The sequence below is a fragment of the Scatophagus argus genome, chromosome 5, assembly GCF_020382885.2.
Source record: "Scatophagus argus isolate fScaArg1 chromosome 5, fScaArg1.pri, whole genome shotgun sequence".
NCBI classification, from domain to species: domain Eukaryota; kingdom Metazoa; phylum Chordata; class Actinopteri; family Scatophagidae; genus Scatophagus; species Scatophagus argus.
Window position 1 is genome coordinate 25,436,583 of NC_058497.1, and position 13,778 is coordinate 25,450,360.

The 13,778-nt window shown below is 46.6% G+C and overlaps 1 protein-coding gene and 1 long non-coding RNA gene across 8 annotated transcripts in view; one reads left to right on the top strand and one right to left on the bottom strand.

Annotated features, from left to right (window-relative positions):
- The window catches only part of myo7aa (myosin VIIAa), a 33,214-nt gene that overhangs the window by 14,614 nt on the left and 4,822 nt on the right, over window positions 1–13,778 (bottom strand). For 2 of the 4 annotated variants that reach the window (XM_046388119.1, XM_046388117.1), the window contains exon 1: window positions 847–940. In XM_046388119.1, coding sequence (XP_046244075.1) covers window positions 847–894 — 48 coding nt within the window. In that variant the 5' untranslated portion in view covers window positions 895–940. The other 2 variants (XM_046388120.1, XM_046388118.1) reach the window with 2 other exon arrangements.
- The window catches only part of LOC124058790, a 22,014-nt gene continuing 8,240 nt past the window's right edge, over window positions 5–13,778 (top strand). For all 4 annotated transcript variants that reach the window (XR_006843301.1, XR_006843304.1, XR_006843303.1 and 1 more), the window contains exons 1-2: window positions 5–131; window positions 3,879–3,984. This is a non-coding gene — a long non-coding RNA (uncharacterized LOC124058790). The remainder of the gene's footprint in view (window positions 132–3,878; window positions 3,985–13,778) is intronic.

The window sequence follows — 13,778 nt, forward strand, 5'->3', positions numbered from 1 at the left end:
CAAGTGTCAGGGTCACGCTTTAACAATGGCAGCACTTTTCTCTCTTCCTCTTTCTGTCTCTAGATAGAAACGCCTGAGTCCGGCTGACGGTGCAGGTTCAGAGCTGATTGGCTGGTTCGTCCCTCGCAAACGTGAGTATCTGACGTTTACCATCAACTGAATGTCCTCGAAGAGCTCGTCAAGTAAAATAAGCAGAAACCATTTATTCAGAAAAGTTAAGTTAATGCTGCTAATCTGACATCATTTACCAAACGTGGCGTCTGCAGTTAACTTTAAATTTAAATCTGCTTTTATTTCTTTACTCCAAATGCTGTCTCATTAGCGCTACGAAGAGATGCTGGGATTTATATCATATCACAAAAGCTTGAAAACAAAACTCTGAATTAGTGTGGATTAGCTCATCTTACCAGGACAAGACGATGACACCTGTTTCACCTGAAGCTAATGTTAGCTTCGTGCCCCAGCAAAACGTAGCTAACAAAACCCCAGCGGTACGTTTAGAAAATGCATTTGGTTAAACGAAAGGTTTAACCTCTGCGATGTACAGCCTTACTTTAACCCCAAGCGCAGTTTCTCTAGACTGTAACACATCATCCGGCTCTGAATCTCAAAGTGTAACGTCGACATTAAGGACTTGAGCAGCTAGCTTACACGAACATCGAGTCAGTCGTTTTATCTCCAACACTTGACGAGTTTCCCGCTCAGTCTTTCTAGTCAGCAAACAAATCTCAAAGAGTCTGCCCTACTGTGGTCAAAGTGAAGAACTGCAATGCTACAATAAGTATGTTTTGTTATTAATAATTAGAATTAACGTGAAAATGTTCCAGTCCTTCCCAGTGTAATTACCGCAAATGTAATCAGGAACATCAGCAACATCGTCAGACTGGTTAACATTATTCCCTGGAGAAACACGAGTATTTGATGCCCTCTTGTGGCCACAGTGGGGAATTACATCGACGTGTATGTCAAGTTATTCAAGATAACTTAACAACCATGTTAACACTTCCGGTCAATACTTTTCAAAATAAACACATTCTACTCCTGTCGAGTCGGCAGTCTGCCCCAGAAGCACGCAGATCATGAAATTGTTCCTAAAGAGTCATGATGATGGCAGTAATAGATATTTATCCTCATTATGATCATGATTGTATTAATGTTACTTCAGTATCTGGACTGGTAATGTGAGCTGTGTTATTATACAACATGAACCATTTCAGTTATAATAAAATCAGAAGTGTTAGTGTGTTAATAAGGATTTACTGCCCTCCAGAGGTCACAATAGGAACTACATCAATAAATATCAAGTTAGACACGATAACAAAATGAGACTTACAGTTAAAATAAAACTTATGTTACTCAAATTTCTTTTCATATCAGCATCAACATACTATACATACAGGTGTGTGTGTGTGTGTGTGTGTGTGTGTGTGTTACCATGGCGACGTCAGCCTGGAAGATTTGTTTGATGAATTTGTTCTTGGAGGAGTGAACCAGCTGAATGATGTCGCCATATAAAGTGTCTCTGTTCTTCTCCAGGAAGCCTGCAGGACACACACACACACACACATACACACACGTGCACACACACACACACACACACACACACGTGCACACACACACACACTACTTTTAATAAACCAACACAAACCCTGTGAAGGTGTGCAATCAGAACAGAAGAAAAACACATTTGTATAGCAGCAGGAGAACATGTTAACTTTGCTGGAAGCGACTCTGACCTCTCGTTTCGTAGTAAACCACTCCAGCAAAGTGTTGGATGCCAAACTGAGTCTCGTGGTTGTTTTTTGGTGGGATGTAGTTGGTGTTGAGTTTGTGCTGGAAGTTCAGCTTGTTCAGCATGGTGGAGTCTGTGCCCTGCGGGACACACGGAGACACGGAGACATCTCAGTTTGAAAACCCACTGCGCCTGATCTCCTTCTCCACGGGTCTCCAGCAGAACCACGTCCTGAACAAAGGAAGCTCAGTGTGTGTACCTTGGGGAACCTGCTCTCCTCGTCGATGAGCGAGATGATGTTCATGGGTTTGATGGCGATCATGTCCAGGGCGTCCTGGTTGTCGGTGAACTCGATGTGCTGCCAGTTGATGTGCTCCAGGTTGTACTCCTCCTGCTCCAGCTTGAAGACGTGCCGCACGAAGAACTGCTGCAGGTTCTCGTTGGCGAAGTTGATGCACAGCTGCTCAAAGCTGCGGGACGGAGGGCGAGAAGCAACAAAAGACCCGATCAGCATGTGGGTGAGGAGCTAATCACCGAGAGAGTGTGTGTGTGTGTGTGTGTGTGTGTGTGTGGTACCTGTTGACAGTGAAGTTCTCAAAGCCAAAGATGTCCAGCAGTCCGATGGAGCGTCTGATAGCTTTAGCCTGTGAGGTCGCAGGTTTGTAAATGGCTGCATTGATCTTCTCCACGATCCACACGAACAAGCGGCCATAAATCCCCTGTCCCACGCGCGCACACACACGCACACACAAATTGAAATGCGTTGGACGTGCTTGTTGGGATGCACACAGTGTGTTGGTGAACAGAAGTTGAGCTCGTTGTCGGACCTTAACAAAAGCGTCCCGTACGTCCAGAGCTTGTTCCATGCTGAGTGGGGTGGAGACGGTTTCTCCTCTGGTGATCAGAGTCCGGCTGGTCAGACAGTTCATCAGATCCTTACCGTCCACCTCGACACACAAACACAGCAGCCCGTCATCACGTCACACAGAATCCCTGACCTGAGTGCTCCTGAGCTTTTGGTTTGGGTGGTATGGAACATCAACCGCATGAACAGATTTCGACTCACTTTCCTTTTTGCTCCTGATCTTAATCCAGCGCTCCATAGCGGCCCTGTTCTGAACACTTTAACCTCCACATAAAGTTTCCTTCAACAACTTCCTTCATATTTTACATTAGCAGCAGCAGTGACAGGAAGCTTTGGACAGGAATGAGACAACCTGCTCAAACCGACTGCAGTCGGCTGGTGTGTGTGTGTGTGTGTGTGTGTGTGTGTGTGTCACCTCCAGCAGCGTAGCAGCAGTAATCAGATGAGGGCTGCGGACGACCTCGCAGGCGTCCAGGTTGTCGTAGGTGCGAGCTGCAGGGTCAAAGGTCACGCAGTATTAAAAGCAAACGGGGGACACAATGCAGTACAAGCAGAGTTTACATCAGTCACGGCTGTAGGACATAAACTGAATACTTCGTACACTCCTGCACAGTATTACTACTTTGTTGCTGTTGTAGACCCCCGTTTGAGCGTAATCATTTTCTGTCTGACTGGTGATCAGGTGTGGTGTCTTCTCAGGACAACATTAGCTGTAAATAAAACATGGATTCAGTATTTGTTTTTTGTTATATTTAAACGTTTTTCCCAGCAGAGCATCTGCAGGTTGTCCTTTCACACGATAAAGCTGGAGTCTGACAGACAAAACCCGGGGCAGACACTCCCCAAAGCTCGGACGTTCATCGACGTTCTTATCAGCTGAGGTCTTTGTGGGCCGTGAGAACAACACAAACACAGAGCGTGAAGGTCAGGAGCAAACGGCAGCGGCAGATGTTACCTTCGTATCTGAGGTTTCCCAGGTGTAAAATGGCAGCCAGCAGCTTGGAAATCTCCCAGTTCTCTTTGTCTGTGAACATCAGAACCTGCAGAGCAGAACACACCGTGAGGCCTGCTTCACAGACATGAGGATCCACTTTCTGCTGGTTCAGTGTGAGACTGTGTGTCTCTCCGCTGTGCTGCTGCACTGAGCGCGGTACCTTCATGGCCGAGCGGATGTTGGAGTACTCTTTCATGTCGTCTCGGCCGTCGCACACTGTGCAGTTACCCTGCAGAGAAACAACAGACGTGGATGTGCTCAGACTAAAGTTGTTCTGTGTGTTGCAGATGGCAGAAGCGTCTCGGCCGTCTGAGTGACGTCCGCTAGCGTGCACCGACTGGCTGGCAGGAGGCTAACGGGTGGAGAACAACACGGCCGACTCACGATGGTCAGGTAGGTGTAGTCGGTGGCCTTGCTCAGCCCCAGTTTCTTCTTCTCCTCCGCAGTCATGCCCTTCAGCATGCAGTAGAAGATGTGGTAGTTCCTCTCATCATAGGCCTGCAGAGAGAGAAAACTCGCCAAATCAAACATGAAGTCCACACGTCACAGCAGCCGCGTATTAATTATGAATTAATGTTAATTCCACGTCACAATCGGCCCCCACAATAATCACAGATTCTGTTCACGGACCCCCGACGTGAGACGACACGATGACACCCGCAGCGCGTCAACATGAGCTTCACTTGACTGAGTCTGCGTGAAACCCTTTTGTTTGGTGTCGCTGGACGGACACAACATGCAGGCTTCACGTTCAAACAGATGTCGTGGACAGGTGTGTCGTACCTGTCGACAGACGCGGGACTTCTCCAGCAGGTACTGCTCTATCTTGGCCCCCTCTATGGCTCCTCTCTTGTTGAAGTGGATGTCGATGTATTTGCCGAAACGAGACGAGTTGTCGTTGCGGATTGTTTTGGCGTTGCCGAAGGCTGGAAGAGAGACAACGGAAACTCGTGGTGCTGACGTCACGTGGCTGCACTCATAGGTTTATATGAGGCCAGCAAATGTAAGAACGTTCGTAAGAGTGTGTGTTGTTACCTTCCAGTATTGGGTTGGCCTCCAGGACCTGCTGTTCTATCCAGGAGTGTTGACCACTGATGGCTGCCAGAAACTGAAGGATCAGTTTGGTGCTTTCTGTCTTCCCTGCTCCAGATTCGCCGCTATTGAGACGCACACACACACACACACACACACACACACACACACACACACACACGTTTTCACGGACACATTAAGCAGACATTGTGTTCACAGCAGTCTGGACGGCTCGAGGCCTTTGCCGTCTGAACTCTGTGCTACCTGATGATGCAGCACTGGTCGCGGTTGTTCCTCTGCATGTTGAAGTAACAGTTGTCAGCGATGGCGAAGATGTGAGGCGGCATTTCTCCGATCTTCTTGTTGGTGTAGAGGCGGATCTGGTCGGCCGTGTAGATGGGCAGCAGCTGATAAGGGTTGACGGCCACCAGGATGGAGCCGGTATACGTCTGCACACACAGGAAGGTGGTGCTGACTGTAGTTTTCATTTTGGGGTGAACTGACCCTTTAAGCCTGGGACAAACCTGAATACATGCTGAGACCTTACGAAAACTGGACAAACTACACATGAAGGTCGTTTCCACCAACTGATTTGTGTCCGCCGACCTCGAGGTCGATGTTTTCAAATCATGTGACTGTGACTCAAACGCATGTTAACCACATCAGATTGTGTTTGCTCACACGGCGGCGAGCTGGGGATGGCCGAGGACGGATGAGGCGGCGAAGGGTGACAATGAGGACATATCAGTGTTCACCACGGGAGAGCGGGCGGCCATGTTGGAAACAAATCAGCATGAGCTCGCAGGCGGCGCTCAGCTTGGTTACCACTGAGTGAATCAGTCCCATAAAGCATTCTGACTCGTCCTGCAGAAACATGAGACCTCCGCAGCTTCAGCGACGAACAAAAGTCTTTCCCGCTCGCTGTCTGGTTGGGCTGATGTGACAGCAGCCATTCGTCAGTCAGGCCATGCAGTGTTTGTGCAGAGCAAAATAAAAGGAAAAATGAGTTTCATTCCGGCATGAGATGTGGACGACGACGCCAACATGAAACATCCATAACACACAACATAACAGCCAAACAGGAAGCAGAGCGCATGCTGCTGGTTCTCGGGCCGTGCAGGCGTTGCATTAAGTACACGTATGAACGGCATTGAGGTCGCATCTCGCCGCAGCCACGCTTTGACTTACCCTGCCACCACAGTTTGTCTTCAGAGGAAACAGGAAGGACGGCAGGAGGGACAATAAAGAAGCATGTGAGTTCACACTGAGGCGGTGAAGACCACCTGAGCCCCTGATGAAGGTTTAACACCATGTAGTAGCTGTGAGACTGTGAGCTGGTGTTTCACCATCTAGATTTGTCATCCAGGTACAGAAGGTTCACACCAGGTGTAAAAGGGTCTCATCCAGCTCAGAACTGAGCGCTCATGACTTGGTTTTGGGGTGAACTATCCCTTTAACGCCTGGTGAAAATGGGTTTTTATGTGTTTGTTTTTTCCTGTTTGAGGAGCCGGTTGTAGTCGTGCAGGACACTTGTGTGTGTGAGTGAGTGTGCAGTATTAGAACAGTACTGCAGTAATACTCACGTATATGAGTTTTTCTCTGTATCTGATGAGCAGGTTGCGGAGGATGCCGGCTTCGTTCAGGTCCCCCAGGCGGATCATGTCCTCCACACCGTGGATGGAGGTGGGATGCATTGGCTTAATGTTGGTGGCGTTCTGGGGGGAGATCCAGTGCTCCTGGAGGGGGAGAGAACAAGTGACTCAGCAGTTTTCTCATTCTCATCTGATCTCTGATCAGTTCAGTTCTGAAGGGCTCAGAGTGTTGTTGTCACGTGTGAGGGTTTTATCTTGACGTGATTAGGAAACACTAAAGCAGGTTCATTTCAGGACCTCTGAGGTCAGAGGTGAACATCCGACCTCATGTGTCAGGACCCTCACATTTCCTTCATCATCCACCACCTGGATCTGCCCCGAGTCACACAGTTTGACCACCGCGCCGACCGGCACCTCGAACTCCCGACCCGTCTTCAAGTCCAACCAGACGTAGTCGCCCTGGAAGGAAACCCAGAATCAAAACCAGGATCAGTCAAATCAAGCATTTCAATCAGGATCAGGATCACAGCAGATGAAATCAGATCCACAGAGGAGCCCAGCCTTCATTAGACTCCCTCCACTCCAGCTGGAGTTTATGTTGGGAAGATGATCAGACCCACGATTAAAATCCCGGTTTGAATCACAGAATCAAAACCGTTTTCACACTGCACCCAGACCAGATTTAACCTAACGAGTCAGACTGCAGGTTAACTGAAGCCTCAGATCATCTGGCTTTACTGACGCTGTTAGCTCAGCAGGGTCAGTAAACTCATTCCAGTGTTAAATAAATGGTGCAGTCTGAAAAGGGTCACATGAAGCCCAGATGATCTTCTGGTCCAGGCAGGCAGTCCAGACTGGACTGAAGGGTTCAAAACACAGAACGTGTACCAGGAATTTGTCGAGGTGGACGAGGAGGACATCTGGCCAGGGGACATCATGTAGGAGAGGACAGAAGGGTTAGTACAGATTTTTTGATTTTGCTTTGTTTACGAGGTGTACTTAAATGCACCATGAAGTCCTTGTGTGTCCAACACAGACAGACAGCAGAGGACGGAAGCAGAACATCCAGTTTTTTTTATTATGTGGACATTTTAGTGCAGACATTCACCTGCATGTTCAAGTCAAAAAGACTCGAGTACAGGTGAAGTCAAAGTCCAAGTCTGTGACTCGAGTCCACACTTCTGGCAGGTGGACTGTGGCCTACAAAGCCAGAAAGCTAACTGACTGCTGGCTGTGGTCTTACATGTAACGGACAGAAATGAGAATATCGATCGTCTTAATGATAAGACTGTAAATAAGCAGAAACGTCTCGTGATTCCTTCAGGGTCGAGTCAGTTCATTTCAAGACTGAAGTGTTGTCTGTTGTTGTTGTGTTGAGGCTGTTGCCTCTGTGTCAGGGCTCTTAATGACATACAACAAGGAAGACACACACTCACACACACACACACACACACACACACACACAGGTATGTTAAAAACAGTTTTCAGATATGCAATTATGATTCACGAGTCAAAACAGGTTCAAAACTGCACCGTTATTTTAACACTCAGCTCTTCAATATTAGATGAGACAGCATTTTCCTCTCGCACACACACACACACACACACACACACACACACACACACACACACACACACACATACACACACAGCTGTGTACCGGCAGCAGTGTGCTGTGTTTCATCGCAGTGTTGACGTTGCGTATCAGCGCCCACTTGGCCTGATCCTTCTCGTAGAGCTCCACGTAGTCCCGCCGCCTGTACATGTTGCAGTGCCACCTCACACACACTCTGACGACGACGTGCTGTTTTCCACGCGGACACGAACGCGAACGCAAATATCCACAGGCGGACGGATGTGCGACCTTGTCTGATGTTTGTGTACTTCCCTCACAAACGTATCCATGTAAAGTGTCAAGCTGAGGTCAGGCCCAGGGGACAGCAGCTCCAGCATCAGTTTGGATCCTGCACCCTGCGGTCTAACAGGGTCGACGTCCTGGAAGTCAACCAAAAAACATCTGATAAGAAGCAGCCTTCTGCTTCAACTTTTCAGATCACTTTGAAGTGTCCACGGCAGTAACATTTTGTGACTGTCCTCCTCCTCCTCCTCTCTATCACACTGACACCTTGTTAACCCAGCCCCCTCACAACCTCCCTCGTTGCCCACGGCAACAAGATGCCACTTCCTCCTCAGGTGTGTCCTCTGGTGTTGGATTTCTGGATGGATAAACACACCGCAGGCTGTTAATGCAGGACAAGCTGTGGGTTTCCAGACGGAGTAAGTGAGGAGCGAGCTGATGATTAATGAGCTGTTCATCAGTCGTTCCTGAATCGGGTGGAAACCCCCCCCCCCCCCATGAGATGGTTTTCCTGCAGTCCTGGTGACAACAAAAACCAACAAACCAGACTGAAAACACATAAAACAATCAAAATGGCCTCTCATGTCCAAGTCATGTGGCCGTGGGTTTCTGTTTCCTGTTTGGCTGCTGGCTTCGCTGCTCTTAGGCGACCTTACAGAATCACAAAACTAAACCGAGTAAAATCTGAAACTGTCTGAGGATGAGAACAAGATGGCAGCGACGGAATATTTTAGCCAGTGGGAGGAGGTTGAGACACGTTTACAAGCGCCGTCTTTACAAGCGTTGATCACTTGACTTGATGTAGCGCCATCACCTGGCCGAAATGTCATCCTCTCACATATTTTGGTTTTTGAGGAAATACGTGCAAGCGCCAGGAGGCCTCAGCGCCGTTAGCCTGTTACGGTGACCAACACGATGAAGATCATACCTGCTGTGCGTCAGCGCAGGGATGTTAGCACGCTGCTAACAATTAACATTTAGCTTCTTTGGTTTCCTTACGTCCTGTAAGACGAGAGAAGGACGGGAGGAACGTCAGCTGTGTGAGTGTGTGTTACATACTGTATGTGTCAGTTTAATTAAGTAAATACTCCGTCTGGCAAACTGAGTCACCTGAACAGTACACCACCTGTCTCACACACACACACACACACACACACACACACACACAGCCTGTAAGCCAGTGGCAAACCACCAGAAACCACACTGTGAATTATTGAACACTGAGGATCTGTTTGGTGTCTGTCTTTTTGTCTCCTCTTTGATATTTCTCCTTCTTTGTTTTTCCTTCATGTCCTCCTGCCTCCCTTCATCAATACATAATTCAGACGAGCTTCAGTAACTGATCAGCTTATGGAGGCAGCACTGACGTCAAAATGCTTTTCTGATCATTATTTTCTTTACAAACTGCAGAACCGCAAGCTAAATGACAAACTAAAATCTTTTTGTCAAAGGACGAATTAAGTTTAGCGAAACCATCAGATCTTGAGTGAGGTTAGAAAACAGAGTTCATTGTGGTGTATTTTATCACCTTAGAGGGCAGCAGTGGAATATGTAATATTTATAATTCAGTTTTCATTTGTGTGTAAGCACCTGAAACTGAATTGTTTTTGGGTTGCCTTTGAGTCAGCCTTTTAGATCTACAGAGGGAGCAGCTCCTCTTCTGTCTTTGTACAGTAGCCCAGAGTGGACAAACCTCACGCTGGTGCTTCAGACACAAACGGCTTTGAAACCACAAAATGGCAGCAAGTTATTAACAAAGAGGTGACGCGTTTCGGCGCCGACCTGAATTTGCCTCAGGCGAACGTTTAGCTGTGAGAGTTTCTCGTATTGGCAGAGAGCTGTTTGAACTCACAGGCCTTTAAAGGCTTTTTGCAGAAGTCATTAAAGATCGATGAAGCCCGCAGGTCATGTGACCACACAGCACAGCAAACGGAGGCGACCCTGACCGTCGGAGAGCTTAGCAGAGTGCAAATGGACAAAACCTTTCCTGGTGATCTAACAGCTAATTAGAGTCAGGCGTTTCCAGGAAGTGACGCACAGATTTCAGAGATTAAAATGTTTGTTCCTCCTTTAAAGGATTTGTTCTGAAAACGCAGCGACGTCTGATGATGACTGTTGGTAGCTTGAAAAGCAAAAATACTAATGAGAGAAAAAAGCTCAGGATTTATTTAAATATAACGTGAACATTTGTAATTTGAATAACTAAAGCTGACAGACGAATGCAGTGGAGTAACAAGTACAATACTGAGTGGAGTACAAATATACAGTTTCACAAACTGGAAGTACGCGTAAAAAGAAAATATTTGTACTGTAATCAGCTATTTTTGTGACGTGTACTTTATTTTTGAGAGCAGCAGAGCAGTAATTCAGCTTCCTGCTTTAGCTCTTGTCTTGTGGTTACTCTTCCTTCCAACACAGCCAGTCTGTTTGGTTTTGAACAGCAGTCTGAACTCCGTGAGCTGCAGCCTGTTCTATCTGACCTCATTTATTTCAGTTTATTTATATAGCACCTTATACAATCAAAACTGTCTGTAGGTGCTTTACAGAGACCCAGAGCCTGAACCCTGAGCAAGCAGACAAGGAAAAACTCCCTTCTTCTTCATTCTGTGCTGTTCAACAGGCAAACGTAAAGCTTTTCCACAAAACTTTATGTCCAATACACAGAAGTCCTTCCACCGCGGCTGCACACACACACACACACACACCTTGCTCTGGACAAATGTGACAGGACAGCTGTGATGTAATGTCCACGCTGCCTGCGGCAGGCGAGTTTGTGTCCTCGTCATCTCTGTCTTCAGGTAAATAATTCATGGCAGACATGAGCCGAGTATTCGCTTACGCCTGCTGATGTCCCTCCTGTGTAGAAAGCTGACAAACCACACACAGAGGACAGAACACACAGCTTCGCTCTTCTTCTTCTTCTTCTTCTCTTTCCTCAAAAAAACAACAGAGCAACAGAAAATATCTGTCCGCTGTTTGGTTGGTTTTCGTCCTTTTAGGTAGTCCTTATCACGCTGGTGTTTGTTCAAGCGTTCATTTGTCTTGGTTTTGATTAGTTAGTTGAGGGGCGGCACGGTGGTGCCAGTGGTTAGTTATCACAGCCAGAGGGTTGCAGGTTCGAATCCCGGTCTGTTTGCATGTTCTCCCTTAAAAACATGCACATTAGGTTAATTGGTTGCTCTTCATTGCCTCTGGCAACCAGTTCAGGGTGAACCCAACTTCTTCCTCGTATTCAGCTGGGATTGGCTCCAACCCCCCGCGGCCCTGATGGACAGGCGGTATAGAAAATGGAGGGATCGATGGATAGTTAGTTGAGGCTATAAAAAGCTGAGTGCTCTGGAGGCTCCACCGCCCGGACACTACTGCACAGACTCCGGCTCAAAACGACATCATCAGCACAAGATGGCGTCCATTGATACTGACATGTCAGTGGAGTGAACCAAAACGTGAAACCGAAACAAAGAGTTTCTAATGAAGTCACGTTATTGTTAATAGATAAAAGAGGTTGTGTCCAGAGTGTGTTTGTGTCTGTGTGCAGCTGAGAGGTTTTCCTCAGGCGTGAGGCTGCCCTCTGCTGGTGGCCTCTGAAAGACCACCCCAGAGACTCCGGTCAGAGTCAGGAGCGTTTTGAAGCGGTGGGGGCGTCCAGCGCACCTCATTTGCATGTAGATTGATGATTCAGATGAGTCAAAGGTCGCCGGGTGAGATTTAGTGTCGGGCTAATTGTGTTGGACTTTATCACTGAATAAACCCGCCCATAAAAACCCGGACAGACCGGCCGTCCTCTCTGCTTCAGCGGACAATCAGCGTTAACATTTCGTTTCTGTTACGCCTCCACAAACACGACAGAAGAACAAAGCAGGAAGGCGAGGCGAGTACACCAAGGAAATACTTTATGAGAAATACTCAGGTCCTTCATTCAAGTACATGTAGTAATACTACAGTACACTTAAAGTCTTATCAGCTGAATGTACTTAAAGTTTCAAAGGTAAAAGTACCCAGAGTGGCGTATTAGAGCTGTATATGATGTCACTGGCACATCAGAACTGCTGCTGGTAGATTTGATTGATATTTATGTTCAATCATAGTTTAGCTCCACATCCTGTCAGTGTTTATGTATTTACGTTTTATTAAGCTCAATCAAAAGTAAGCAAATGTAGTTACGTTACTGGATGAAGTAATTAAAATAGTTTGGATAACTAATAATCTGTAATCTATTACATTTCAAAAGTAGCCTTCCCAACACTGGTCATAATTTGAAATTAATCAACTTTCAGTAAAATGATACGGTACCAGTAAAAAGATTCTCTCACCATTTTAAAAAAACTGACTAAATGATTTTGAGCAAATTTAAAATTAAAAAAATAGTTACTGATGTTCTTGATTTCCATGTATGAGTTTTGTGTTCTGTTCTTTAATGCAGAACGGTTCACCACCATGAAGCTCAGCTGATTAGTTTGTATGTGATTTTACATATAAACTGTATTTTTATATCTTTTTATATATCTTTATTCTCTCTGATAACACAATATCGTGATGCTGAATTCATTCATGTCAGCCACACTGATGCTAATTCTTCATGCACTGCAGTGTGAGGCTCGGTATCCGTCTGCAGGTGAGGGTCCTCAGGTGTGAGTCTCCCTCTGCTGGTGTTCAGTTGTCACCAGTCACAAAACAATACTCAGGTAAAGTACCTCAGAAGGTCGTCCTGTTGGACTGAAGCTACTTCTCTAAGTAGTTCTGTCTTCTGACCTTAACCTTAACCTAAACCTCAACTCAGCCTCATCCAAACTCAAACTTGATTATAACTTAATCTTACTCCAAACATAAATCAAGTCTTTAGTCTAAAATCTAATCATTTATCTGACTGAATCCACAATGTGACTGTGGAAACAGATTTGTCCCCACAACATGAGTAATACACACACACACACACACACACACACACACACCTCTCATCTCCATTGTAGTTGTCCAGTAAATGAGAGCGAGTGAATGAATGAATGAACAAATGAATACCAGCTCTCCATCACAGTGGAATTAAACTTGACTGAACGCAGCAGAAAGAAAGCAACCAATGAACTAAACAGACAAACAAACAAACAGGCTCTCAGTAACCATGGAGACGCAGCACTTTGTCAGAGTTTGTCAGAGGATGAAAATGTTTTCCGAACCAACTGAAGCTGATTAGACGAACGCAGTTTTTCAGCTCACTGGAACAAAAACAGCACAACAAACACCAGGACGGTTAAAGACATTTTCTAAAGCAAAAAGAGACAAAACTTGACGTCTTCAAATTTTGTCTTTTGTCCAACCGACAGTCCAAAGCTCAAAGACTCTTTGTGTCCTGTCAGAAACGACAAAGAAAAGCAGCAACTGAACGCTTGAACGACGACTGAAACGATCAATCGATTATCAGAACACCTGGAAACTCGCTTGCTGTTGACTGACGGATGGACAAATGGTCACAGCTGCAGCCTCACACCTGAGTTTACCTGGATGAGGGTGGTGAACCTGTGGCTGAGACGGCGTACACTCGAGCTCCAGCCCTCCGGCAGCCGGTCGGACGCCGTGCCGTCCATGTTCACGGCTTCTGCTTCCGATCTGCTCACCTTTCTGAGTGTGAACGAAAACCCGCCCGCTGCCTTCTCGTTCTGATGTGTCGGCTGCTGGATGTTATTTTAAAGCAGCAACAGCTGGACTCC